General features: G+C 41.2%; 1 protein-coding gene across 1 annotated transcript; it reads right to left on the reverse strand.

Annotated features, from left to right (window-relative positions):
• Positions 1–378: 378 nt before the first annotated feature.
• LOC124675949 (HVA22-like protein k) lies at positions 379–6,318 on the reverse strand. Its single transcript, XM_047212037.1, has 8 exons — positions 6,118–6,318; positions 5,037–5,095; positions 4,431–4,528; positions 3,824–3,875; positions 2,701–2,764; positions 1,144–1,239; positions 990–1,062; positions 379–737 (listed from the first exon to the last, which is right to left on the reverse strand). The coding sequence occupies exons 1-8, from the start codon at positions 6,151–6,153 to the stop codon at positions 616–618; spliced, it is 600 nt and encodes a 199-aa protein (XP_047067993.1). The 5' UTR covers positions 6,154–6,318; the 3' UTR covers positions 379–615.
• Between the last annotated feature and the right edge of the window lie 7,634 nt (positions 6,319–13,952).

Genomic DNA, 13,952 nt, shown 5'->3' on the forward strand with positions numbered 1-13,952 from the left:
CGACTGACAATTCGAAAACAGGCTCGACAAATAGAACAAGAAGTCGCTCCATCAATAACCGATCAGGTGTATGGTTTGTCGAGGACCTCACCAGCCGCCCACCCATTATATCATTCAGCTCAGCCTCTGGCCCGTAAAATGCAGAAGAAACAATAAAAAAAATGACTCCAGAAAAGGATTGGGAATTGGGATTGTTATTTCTACCCCGATCAGCAGCAGACAGTGTTATTGCTTACTGTATAGATGAACTTAGACTGGCGAACCATACAATAGCTCGATGCTCAATAAACTAAAAGCAACTGGTTGATTCGTGGCTGCCGAATTTCAGCGACCTGAATTGCAGGCGAAGCAAAAACCTATAAACTGACAACCAGACAATGTACTAAACCATATCTCATATTCCAGTCAGTTCCAAACAGCTACTCACAAACTGGTACTGCAAATTTCTGTAGCACCATAGTAGTATCTACTCCTAAAGCTTCAAACATAGTTTGAGTTATTGTTTCGGTAAAAACATATTCACAATGGCATAACAAGCTGAATAAAAGGGCCATTTCTGCAGCATATCAAACAAGATATTACTTCGCAGCAGATGCATTTTGCGGAGACTGGCAGTCAAGCTCGAGTTTCGCCTCTAGGTGTGTCAGCCTCCTCCGTTGGAATTGAATCCCGGTCTTCAGTGACGTTAACTTCCTCTGATTGTCCAGGCTGGTCAAGGCCATTTACTATATAACTTGCTGCACTCCACACAAGAAAAAACGAATTACTTCTTTACCTTGAAGTTTGGAGTTCTTAATGTGAAATCAATAAAACAACATGGTCCATTGCAGGTACAAGATGAACAGAATTTCTTTAGTTCAAAATATTAGGTGAGTGGTCAAACGATCCCAATTTATGATCAGATTTTTTATTTTTCATATACATCCAATCTTAAGCATTATTTGCACAAGCATGCTCTTTGTTTGCAAATGGTAGATGTTCTAATATACCTGTTGTAGCACCCCTGACAGCCATGTTCTCAACAAAACGAATTTCATCCTCATGGTTGCTCACAAACTTCGTCTGGTTTTTTAGTTACAAAATGACCTCCGTTAGTAATATATTAATCATAACATGTATACTGAAATACTAAAACACACTTACAAGTTCCTTGGACAAAATATTCAGAATTCTATCAATTTTTCCTTGGTGCTTCCGGAAAAACGGGCGCAAGTATCTTCTGTACACATGCTTTGATCCCTGAAAGGGAAAGGGAGCACATCTATTAGTATTAAAAGGCCCATAATTCTACCAGATCACTTAGGGTGTGTTCGGTTTGGGAATTAGGTGGAATGGAATGGAACCATTCCATTCCTCGGAGCCATTCTCGCGTTCGGTTCAGGGATAAGATGGAATGGAACCGTTCCTCGAAAGGGAATATTCTGTCCAGATGCGGAACGCACCCGTCCGGGCAAATCGGCCGGACGAGGTGGAATGTCTCGATCTGCGTGCTAATTAACCAAGTTTAGCAATAATTAATCAAGTTTAGCAGTACTAATCAAGTTTAGCAAATAGTTAATCGAGTTTAGAATAATTAATCGGGTGACTAATCTCACCCATTCCATTCCATTCTCATCCCATTCCAAAACCGAACACAGGGATGGAACCGTTCCGTGACAATTTTTTTGTCCAAACCAAACACAGGGATGGAACGGTTCCGTGACTGTGGAATGGAATGGTTCCATTCCATTCCACCTAATTCCCAAACCGAACACACCCTAGATTGAGCTTCTAGTCAACAGTATGTCACCATCTTCCATGAAGAAAAAACAGTATGTTTAGGGTTGTCATCATCTGGCTGAAAACCAGCAGATATCTACGGCACAAGTATGACTGCAATGTTCAATGCTCTACACAAAATTTCAGATCATAGGCTTTCAGCTATATCCTATATAATGAATTAATAATTAATAATTCATGGTTAAACAAAAACTAAATGGGCCAATGAATGAATTGAGAATAGATGAATAACATGATTCAAGCTCCAGGTTGTATAACCAAGAACCAGATGCTGCTGGCTACATCATCCTATGAGAAAATATAAACCTCATCAATTGCCAGCTTACACTATAACTGCACTCTTTTCAGTCAAAATCTTATCAGCTAACCATTCAAATTGAGCACTGGACCAGTCAGGTGATTTTTTGTTTACTGCTTCTAATGAACTTGGTGTTGACAAAGTTTAACACGCCTTGTCCAATGCTGATACTCATATAACACATTTAGTCTTTTCATATCATGTACTACCACTGTCCATAAAAGGATGTCAGAAGTTTGTCTAAATTTACATGTATCTAGACACTCTTTAGTATATAGATACATCCGGCTTTCGACAAATCTCCGACATCCTTTTATGGACGGAGGGAATATTTTACTTCTTTAAAGTAATAACAGAACATCATCTATCTAAAAAAAGATATGCTTTGTTTGTTTCACTTCCTTAATACAGATCTTTCAAAGAATCAACAATTATTACAGCGTATAGTTTTTGACCATACATATAGGAATACATATGCATATTACTCCCTCCGATCCATATTAATTGACTTCAATATGGATGTATCTAGAACTAAAATATGTCTAGATACATTCATATTAGAGTCAATTAATATGAACCGGAGGGAGTAACATTTTTGGATGCAGAATTGGTTTATGACTTACACCATTTGAAGGAAACTGGAGCCACACAAGGATAGCAAATTTCGCATGGTAATAGAGAGGAACACTGCAGAAACATCAGCAGAGTACAAAATGGTCAAATAGTTTCTAGGACAGATAAAACTGAGGTAAGTTACGTAAAATGGCTATAAAGCAATAACAATTAATACAGTCCTGCTTCAAAATTTCACAGTAATATTGGAATGCTTCATTTTGTTTTTATGTTTTTCAGTCGACATGTGTAATGCTCTCATGTCTTATTTCTTCTCTTGCAACTGTTACAAGTTCCCAGTACAACTTCTCTATCTAATCACCTGTATGGTTTGGATTTTCTCCCATAAACCTAAGTGTTCTGGTTTGACAAAGTAGTTTTGAATTTCAAAACTTTTAAGATCTGATTCATGGAAGCAGAATTGGGCTCTAATAAGTAAATATAAAATAACAGAAACCTGGCAACTCCTGTACACTTGCTATTTGGAACTGTATTACTCTCTGAAGTAAGGCAGCAGATGTACCGTCCATGCAGGTATTCTAACTTAATAGGAGCAGTCCGCAAGGACTGCAGTGCATTCTGCGGTAATGCTCTCACCAGAAGGTTCCAGTTAAAAAATATATAACATACATAAATTTAATAAATCATCAAGCAACAGTGCACCATGAGATCACTATTTACATTTTTATTGCAGCTTATACCAGTAGTAACAGGCTGACGGTCAGAGGTAATCATAATACAGGATATCTCATTGATGCTACTCAAATACTATTTGTACGCAACCAAAAGCATTCTACGCATTACAGCATTAGTACTAAAATAGTTCGCAAATTTTGAAATAATATGCTTGCAAATCAATTGCGTACTATGAGAATTTACTGCTTTCATAAACAAGACATGTTCAGTATGCATATTTAAGTCAAGCATGTCTACATGGAATCTGATATCAAAATGCAAAGAGCAGCTCCAAAAGGTCACAAAGGATGCCATGTTGCAGTCTCATTCATATTCATATTCATATTCATATTCATGCTACAAATAATGTGAAAGTAATCTTCACATTGCACTGCCATTCCTACCCATGCTGCAAGTAACGAGAATGTACCCTTCAATCATGACATAAAATGTTTATACCTTGAAATAAGCTTATCGGCAAAGACTTCCACAATGCTAAAGGATCCATATGCTGCAAAACATTGGGATACAAATGTTACAAGCAATAACCAAACCAACATAAGAAAACCTTGGCCACAAACATTAAACCAAATGGAGTGAAGATGCACGTACTTATTGAATTATTGATTTGTGTTCATGTAACACTAACTTTCTCATTTGTTTCATATTGCACACAAATGTACATACCAATCGCATACTAAATAAACAAATTATTGAAGTCTTTATACCAATATCCATAGTCCAATTGGTATTCAATCAACAATGCCATCATGTTACGATGACAAGGTGATGGTTTTGACATTTGGTAGCATATAAAAAGTGTGCCGTATCATCATACGGCTGTTCCTTAATTGACAAAGACAGCATTTTCATCCAAACTATTTGAGTAATGCAAGTTGCAAATAGGAGAATTTTATTTGACAAGTGCAGATACTACACAAATAATTTCAAAAGGTAACTCTACTTTTATTTAGTGAAATAAATACAGCAATATGTCGCAAGGAATGTCCACTGAAAGAAGATGCCTCGGCGGTAGAAATGCACAACAAATCAATTTATTACAGACCTGCCCAGTAAAGGAGCAACCGTTCTTTCTCAGCTTGATCTTTCTTTTCTATAGCCCTGTAAGTTGAGTATACAGGCAGACCAATGCCCACTGCGCAACTGCACCAGCAGAGTGAGTATCATAAACAATGATGGATTTCTCATCGAAAACAAAAAACACTAGCTCATCTATTAACACGGTTGCTACTTGCTGCAATAAGTATAAGTTGTATCCAGCTGTAGTGCTGGACCATCATCTAACTGCACATTAGTATCTTCTTACCTAACAGCAAATAAGAATATAGTGCACAATACAGGTTATGCTAGTTTCACGTAGCAAGAACCGAATGAGCATATGCCTATGAGATGTGATATTTGCTTTCAGGGTGCACAAAATAATTGGCTCTTGCTACTATAAAGGAAATATTTATTGATGATATTGACAGTTTATAAGATGTAGACTAACAATGCTGATCAACTCTGGACAGTTGTATATTTACCTTGTTAACAAACTCTATGCAATTTCTTAAAAGTACAATAAGCCAACCACTTAACAAAGAAACTTGCCAAAAACAATCGACTTACAAGAAACACAACATGAAAATAAACAAGATGATGTGAAGTATACCTGGCAGTGCGGACAACAATATTAGAGCTTAATGGGGCCAGTAAAAGCCGTAGACCCACCTGTGAGAAAAAAATGAAATTTCAGGCTTTCAGCAGAAAGCATAACTTTCACTTACAAGTCAAGATTGCATTTGAGATCCTAAAATTTCAGACGAAGTGAGAATCCATCTAGAAAGCTTACGAGTTATAGACAAGTTATCAGAAAGTAAGTACAAGATACAGTTGCAATCAATAGGTCACCAGAAATTAGATGAACAATCTCAAACTAAAAAATCGTAAGTGCCACACTTAGGCTCAGTTTGTGGTTCCTGAACTGTCTGAGATTATTTTATAATTTTCTGCGAAAAACCATGGAAGCAGGCAAAAGTTGGTTGGCAAAACAAAACAAAAAATAGGCCAAAGCTGGATTATCATGATCCACCTCAATGCCAAACGCAACCATAGAGGCACTGTAAACACTACTAACCCTATGATTTCGTTCAACTATTTGGATCGTCAGAAACAGACCACCAGAACGATCAAGCACACCAAACAACATTGAGGAACAGCATAATTTAATTTGGTCAATAATGACTATGCGGTGAAACAGAACAGTTATTTTAGAGCTGAATCCAGCCATATCCTGACCGGCTGACCCTATCAGATCCAAGTCAAATTTGAACCCGCGAAGCACAAATCCTTTGCGCCTAATCTATAACTCATTGTTCAATGGACATATAACGATGTAGATTTAGCATCCAACGACTAGGATTGGAGATGGCATCCTTAACCTACAGCATATTAATGGCAGAGGAACGCTACAATCATGGTGCAAAGTAACTGCACTAATTCACCATCTAACAAACTCTTCTAGTGCAAACTCAAAGCATGATCCAGCCGCGTGCCCACTGCCAATCCTGGCAAAAATCAAGCATGAACAAGGCGTAACTGCGCTCCCCCGCAAAAAAATAAGTGTAACCGCGCCAACAGCGACAACCCACAGGCTCCTACGAACTAAACGGGGCGTAATTTCTCGCGCGGCTGTCCGGCTGATGCGATCTAGGTTTTCCGTACGAAACAGGGGTTGGGTTGGATGCGCGTACCTCGCCGGAGATGGCGGGCGCCAGAAGAGCAGCCATCGGTCGCCGCGGAGGAGGAAGCCGGGATCCCTAGACGGCGCGCGAACCCAGGGGGAGATCGCTGCGTGGAGGCCAAGGAATCCGCGGCGAATTGAGCTCCGAGCGTGAGGGGAGGAGGGCGCGCACAGAAAACGGCAGGAGATGCGATGCCGGCTGCAACGCGAAAGCCGGGAGCAAAAAAAGTAGGAACCGATTTAGCGCACCAGGTTTGCTGAAAAAATAGATTTAGCGCACTACTAGGCCTTTTCCGATTTAGTCATTGTCTTCTCCGATATTTACAAAAGAGTCTCTCTAATAGTACTTTTTTTCCCCAACTATTTTCCTCCAATAGCTTTTCTTTTTTGACAATCGATAGCATAAATATTTATAGTAACAAATAGTACATGGTAAAAATAAGGCTAAAAGATCCTAGCATATCTTTGAGGTCTTCAAAATCTTTCTTCCTCCAAGACAGAACCTTGAAATGAAAGAGGAAGGAGCTGATGCATCGGCTACCAAGCTCAGCTAGGAGGAAGCAGGTGGTATTGGTCTGGAATTCAAATCAGCAAATAAGTACTTTGAATCTCGAATTGACATCATAGTAGGAGTGAACTAGCCTGATCAATAGGCGAGAAAGCTTACTTTTATGAAGGCAAGATAATAACTGCAAATGTTACAGATTTAACCATAACTGCACGTGAGAATGTTTCCTTAACCTAAAAATTGTGTGAATTCCTCCAAAGTTTGTGTACATGTGCTTCGATTCGACAATTGTGGCCATGTCGAACACATTGCAAATGATAGGATATGGCCAAGAGAATTATTATTGTTGTAGTAGATGTAGGGATTCGTAGCACAGAAAACAAAAAAATTCCTACCGCAAGAACGAAAATCAAGCCAAGATGCAATCTAGAAGATGGTAGCAACGAGGGGATCACGAGACTAACCCTTGAAGATTTCCAAAGCCTACGAGATTAGATCTCGTTGTTGCGAGAAGATGATCACTTGCCGCTTTCAAAGCGCGTAGAAGATCTTGACGGTGCCACAATCGAGCAGCACCTCCGTACTCGGTCACACGTTCGGTGTTGATGAAGACGACGTCCTTCTCCCCGTTCCGGCGGGCGGCGGAAGTAGTAGATCCTCCTTGGAATCCCGGCGGCACGACGGCGTGGTGACGGTGGTGGTGGAGAACTCCGACGGGGCTTCGCCTATGCGGCTGCGGGAGTTGTATGTGGAGGAGGGGCGCTAGGGTTTGGGGAGAGGGGGGTCTTGGGCGCCGGCCTCAAGGGGGTGCGGCCAAGGTGGGAGGCTTGAGTGGCCGGCCCCCTCCCCTTGCTCCTAATTATATAGGTGGAACCCCCAAGTGTTGGACTACAAGTCTTCGAATAAGACCCCAACCCAAAACTTCCCATATGGTGGGAAACCTACTCAAGGGGGGAGTCCTACTCAAGGTGGGACTCCCACCTTTCCTTGAGGTGGGGTGGCCGGCCACCTTGGATGGAGTCCACCTGGGACTCCTCCCCTTAGGGTTGGCCGGCCATGCTAGTGGAGTCCCCTCCGGGACTCCACCTTCCATAGCGATTTCTTCCGGACTTTTCTAGAACCTTCTAGAACCTTCCATAAATGCACCGGATCATTTTCAAACTTATAAAATGACTTCCTATATATGAATCTTATTCTCCGGACCATTCCAGAACTTCTCGTGATGTCCTGGATCCCATCCGAGACTCCGAACAAAACTTCGAACTCCATTCCATATTCAATATCTACTCAAACGACATCAAACCTTAAGTGTGTCACCCTACGGTTCGCGAACTATGCAGACATGGTTGAGACTTCTCTCTGACCAATAACCAATAGCGGGATCTGGAGATCCATAATGTCTCCCACATATTCAACGATGACTTAGTGATCGAATGAACCATTTACATACGATACCGACTCCCTTTGTCACGCGATATTTTACTTTTCCGAGGTTTGATCATCGGTATCTCTATATCTTGTTCAACCTCGTCTCATGACAAGTACTCTTTACTCGTAGCGTGGTATGTGGTCTCTTATGAACCTTTCATATGCTTGCAAGCTAATTAGACGACATTCCACCGAGAGGGTCCAGAGTATATCTATCCGTCATCGGGATGGACAAATCCCACTGTTGATCCATATGCCCCAACTCATACTTTCCGAATACTTAATCCCACCTTTATAACCACCCATTTACGCAGTGGCGTTTGATGTAATCAAAGTACCCTTCCAGTATAAGTGATTTACATGATCTCATGGTTGAAGGACTAGGTAACTATGTATCGAAAGCTTATAGCAAATAACTTAATGACGTGATCTTATGCTACGCTTAATTGGGTGTGTCCATTACATCATTCACATAATGACATAACCTTGTTATTAATAACATCCAATGTTCATGATCATGAAACTATGATCATCTATTAATCAACAAGCTAGTTATACAAGAGGCTTAGTAGGGACTCCTTGTTGTTTACATAACACACATGTATCAATGTTTCGGTTAATACAATTATAGCATGGTATATAAACATTTATCATAAACACAAAGATATATAATAATCACTTTATTATTGCCTCTTGGGCATATCTCCAACAGTCTCCCACTTGCACTAGAGTCAATAATCTAGATTACATTGTGGTACCTAACACCCATTGCATTTTGGTGTTGGTCATGCTTTGCCCTAGGGAGAGCTTTAGTCAACGGATCTGCTACATTCAGATCAGTGTGTACTTTGCAAATCTTTACTTCTCCATCTTCGATGTACTCGCGAATCGAATGAAAGCGCAGCTTGATATGCTTCAGCTTCTTGTGTGACCTTGGTTCTTGTGCATTGGCGATGGCACCCATGTTGTCACAATAGATGACTAGTGGGTCCAATGCACTAGGAACCACACCAAGCTCAACAATGAACCTCTTCATCCATACGCTTCCGATGAAGCCTCTGAAGCCGCTATGTATTCTGATTCTGTTGAAGACTTCCCCACCGTGCACTGCTTCGAGCTGCACCAGCTTACTGCAACACCATTCAATATAAGCACGTACAAGACTGAGACTTAGAGTCAACAGGATCAGTGTTCCAACTTGCATCGGTGTAACTGGTTACAACGAGCTCTTGGTCACCGCCATAACAAAGAAACATATCTTTAGTTCTTTTCAAGTACTTCAGGATATTCTTGACCGCTGTCCAGTGTTCCATTCCTGGATCACTTTGATATCTGCTAGTCAAACTAACTGCATGTGCTATATCCGGTCTAGTACACAACATGGCATACATGATAGAGCCTACTGCCGAGGCATAGGGGATCTGATTCATCCTCTCTCTTTCTTCTACCGTAGCCGGACCTTGAGTCTTACTCAAGACCTTACCTGGCAACATAGGTAAGAATCCTTTCTTATTTTCATCCATTTTAAACATCTTTAGAATCTTGTCCAGGTATGTACTCTGTGAAAGCCCTAATAGGCGTCTTGATCTATCTCTATAAATCTTGATGCCTAAAATGTATCTTTGCTTCACCAAGGTCCTTCATTGAAAAACACTTATTCAAATAACCTTTTACACTGCTTAATAGTTCTATATCATTCTCAATCAATAATATGTCATCTACATATAATATCAGGAATGCTACAGAGCTCCCACTCACTTTCTTGTAAATACAGGCCTCTCCATGGCACTGTATAAACCCGAAGTTTTTGATCACCTTATCAAAACGTCGGTTCCAACTCCTGGATGCTTGCTTCAGTCCATAAATAGAATGCTAAAGTTTGCATACCTTGTCAGCATTTTTAGGATCGACAAAACCTTTGGGTTGTACCATATACAACTCTTCCTCAATGTCACCATTAACGCCGTTTTGACATCCATCTGCCAAATCTCATAATCGAAAAATGCAGCTATTGCTAACAAAATCCTCACAGATTTTAGCTTCGCTACAGGTGAGGAAGTCTCATCGTAGTCAACACCTTGAATTTGTCGGAAACCCTTTGCGACAAGTCGAGCTTTATAGACAGTAACATTACCATCAGCATCTGTTTTTCTCTTGTAGATCCATTTATTCTCGACAGCCTTGCGACTACCAGGTAATTCTACCAAAGTCCACACTTTGTTATCATACATGGATCCCATTTCGGATTTCATGGCTTCTTGCCATTTGTTGGAATCTGGGCTCATCATCGCTTCTTCATACGTCGCAGGGTCCTCATCATTGTTGTCTACAATCATGACATTTAGACAAGGATCATACCAGTCAGGAGTGGCACGTTCCCTTGTCGATCTGCGAGGTTCAGTAGATATCTCGCTCGAAGTTTCATGATCATTATCATTAGCTTCCTCTGTTACCGGTGCAGACGGTACAGGAACATCTTCCGATACTGCGCTACTCTGATCAACGATAGAAGGTTCAGTAACCTCGTCGAGTTCTACTTTTCTTCCAGTCACTTCTTTAGTGAGAAATTCTTTCTCAAGAAAGGTTCCGTTCTTAGCAACAAAGATTTTGCCTTCGGATCTGTGATAGAAAGTATACCCAATAGTTTCCTTAGGGTATCCTATGAAGACGCATTTCTCCGCTTTGGGTTCTAGCTTGTCCGGTTGTAACTTTTTTACATAGGCTTCGCAACCCCAAACTTTAAGGAACGACAGCTTAGGTTTCTTATTAAACCATAATTCATACGGCATCGTTTCAACGGATTTAGATGGTGCCCTATTTAAAGTGAATGCAGCTGTCTCTAATGCATAACCCCAAAACGATAACGGCAAATCAGTAAGAGACATCATAGAACGAACCATATCTAAGAGAGTTCGATTACGACGTTCGGACACACCATTACGCTGTGGTGTTCCCGGCGGTGTCAATTGTGAAAGTATTCCGCATTTCTTTAGATGCATGCCAAACTCATAACTCAGATATTCGCCTCCGCGATCAGAACGCAAAAACTTGATCTTCTTGTTACGTTGATTTTCTACTTCACTTTGGAATTCCTTAAACTTCTAAAAAGTTTCGGATTTATGTTTCATGAAATAGATATACCCATATCTACTCAGATCATCTGTGAAGGTTAGAACATAACGATAACCACCGCGCGAGGCTACACTCATTGGTCCGCACACATCGGTATGTATGATTTCCAATAAGTCTGTAGCTCGCTCCATAATACCAGAGAATGGAGTCTTAGTCATTTTTCCCATTAGACATGCTTCACATCTATCAAGTGACTCAAAGTCAAGTGACTCAAGTAGTTCATCGGAATGGAGTTTCTTCATGCGTTTCACTCCAATATGACCAAGACGACAGTGCCACATATAAGTAGAATTATCATTCAATTTAATTCGCTTAGCATCAATGTTATGAACATGTGTATCACTACTATCGAGATTTAATAGAAATAAAACATTCTTCTCAGGCGTTTGACCATAAAAGATATTATTCATAAAAATAGAACAACCATTATTCTCAGACTTGAATGAATAACCGTCTTGCATTAAACAAGATCCAGATATAATGTTCATACTCAACGCAGGCACTAAATAACAATTATTAAGGTTTAAAACTAATCCCGAGGGTAGATGTAGAGGGAGCGTGCCGACAGCGATCACATCGACCTTGGATCCATTTCCAACGCGCATCGTCACTTCATCCCTCGATAAGCTTCGTTTATTCCGTAGTTCCTGTTTCGAGTTACAAATGTGAGCAACCGAACCAGTATCAAATACCCGGGCACTAGTACGAGAACCGATAAGATAAACATCTATAACATGTATATCAGATATACCTTTCTTCTTCTTGACAAGGCCGCTCTTCAGATCAGCCAAGTATTTGGGGCAATTACGCTTCCAGTGCCCCTTCCCATTGCAGTAATAGCACTCAGTATCAGGTTTAGGGCCACCCTTAGGCTTCTCAGGAGGCGCGGCAGCTTTCTTTCCACCCTTCTTGAAGTTGCCCTTCTTAGGTTTTCCTTGTTTCTTGAAAGTGGTGGTCTTGTTGACCATCAACACTTGGTGCTCTTTTTGTATCTCAATCTCAGCAGATTTTAGCATGGAGAAGAGTTCAGGTAACTCCTTGTTCATGTTCTGCATATTGTAGTTCATCACAAAGTTCTTGTAACTAGGTGACAGTGATTGGAGGACACGATTAATCCCCAGCTTGTTAGGAATCACTATCCCCAAGTCACAGAGTTCCTTCGCATGCCCGGTCATGGCGAGCATGTGCTCACTGATACGTCTCAAACGAATCTATAATTTCTTATGTTCCATGCTAGTTGTATGACAATACCTACATGTTTTATTCATACTTTGTATCACTTTTATGCATTTTCCGGCACTAACCTATTAACAAGATGCCGAAGCGCCAGTTCCTGTTTTCTGCTGTTTTTGGTTTCAGAAATCCTACACAGGATATTCTCGGAATTGGACGAAACAAAAGGCCACGTTCTTATTTTTCCAGGGGCTTCACGGAGTCCGAAGGAGAGACGAAGGGGGGCCACGAGGTGCCCACACCCTAGGGGGCGCGGGCCACCCCTCCGCCGCGCCGCCAGGTGGGGACCCCACCTCGGGACTCCACCGACATCGCCCCTTCGCCTATATATTCTCCCAGAAGTGAAAACCCTAAAACAATCGACGATATTCCACGAAGAGTTCCGTAGCCGCCGCCATTGCGAAGACAAGTTTCGGGGGACAGAAGTCTCTGTTCCGGCACGCCGCCGGGATGGGGAATTGCCCTCGGAAGTCATCTCCATCGACACCACCGCCATCTTCATCGCCGTTGTTGTCTCCCATGATGAGGAGGGAGTAGTTCTCCCCCGAGGCTGAGGGCTCTACCGGTAGCTATGTGGTTCATCTCTCTCCCATGGTGTGATCTTTATGTGATCATGAGCTTTGTATCACTATTAATCTATGTGCTACTCTAGTGATGTTATTAAAGTAGTCTATTCCTTCTCCATGATGTAATGTTGACAGTGTGTGCATCATGTAGTACTTGGCATAGGTTATGATTGTAATTTCTTGTAGATTATGAAGTTAACTATTACTATGATAGTATTGATGTGATCTATTCCCCCTTTCATAGCTATTGGTGATAGTGTGTATGCTATGTTAGTACTCGGTCTAAATTGCAACGGTCTATTATGCACTCTAGAGGTTACTTTAATATGAACTCCGGATTCACTCTCCACGGTGTGATGGTGACAGTGTGCGCATCGTGTGTGATTCCTTGATGAAGTTGTGGAGCTTGTTTACTCCGGCTTGAGGTGTGCTTTTGTAGCCCTACACAATGAATGGTGTTTGTTATCCAACAAGAGAGTGTTTAAGAGTAGCATTTATTTATTCAGTTATGTGATCATTGTTGAGAGTGTCCACTAGTGAAAGTATGATCCCTAGGCCTTGTTTCTAAGCATTGAAACACCATTTCCAACAAGTTCTGTTATATGTTCGCTTGCTGCCATTTTTATTTCAGATTGCAATTACTACTTGCAATCATCCATATTACTTGTATTTCACTATCTCTTCGCCGAACTAGTGCACCTATACATCTGACAAGTGTATTAGGTGTGTTGGGGACCTTGGGTGATTCACTTAAGGGAAACTTGCTGCTGTTCTACAAACCTCTGCTCTTGGAGGCCCAACACTGTCTACAGGAATAGAAGCGTGCGTAGACATCAAGCTATTTTCTGGCGCCGTTGCCGGGGAGGTAAGGTAAAAGGTATTCACATCCTCCGACTACTAAGCTATTTCCTAGCACTGTTGCCGGTGTGTGAGTGCTCGAAGCTATTTCCTTTAGATCCTGCAATTATATCTTTTTGT

Source organism: Lolium rigidum, chromosome 7 (assembly GCF_022539505.1).
Source record: "Lolium rigidum isolate FL_2022 chromosome 7, APGP_CSIRO_Lrig_0.1, whole genome shotgun sequence".
Taxonomy (NCBI): Eukaryota; Viridiplantae; Streptophyta; class Magnoliopsida; order Poales; family Poaceae; genus Lolium; species Lolium rigidum.

Excerpts from the sequence above, each read along its gene's own strand:
- LOC124675949 (XM_047212037.1), bottom strand. The coding sequence starts at position 6,153 with ATGGCTGCTCTTCTGGCGCCCGCCATCTCCGGCGAG. Across the intron at positions 4,529-5,036 it reads ATTGTTGTCCGCACTGCCAG|TTGCGCAGTGGGCATTGGTC; the intron begins GTATACTTCACA and ends CTGCTGGTGCAG. Across the intron at positions 3,876-4,430 it reads GTTGCTCCTTTACTGGGCAG|CATATGGATCCTTTAGCATT; the intron begins GTCTGTAATAAA and ends AATGTTTTGCAG.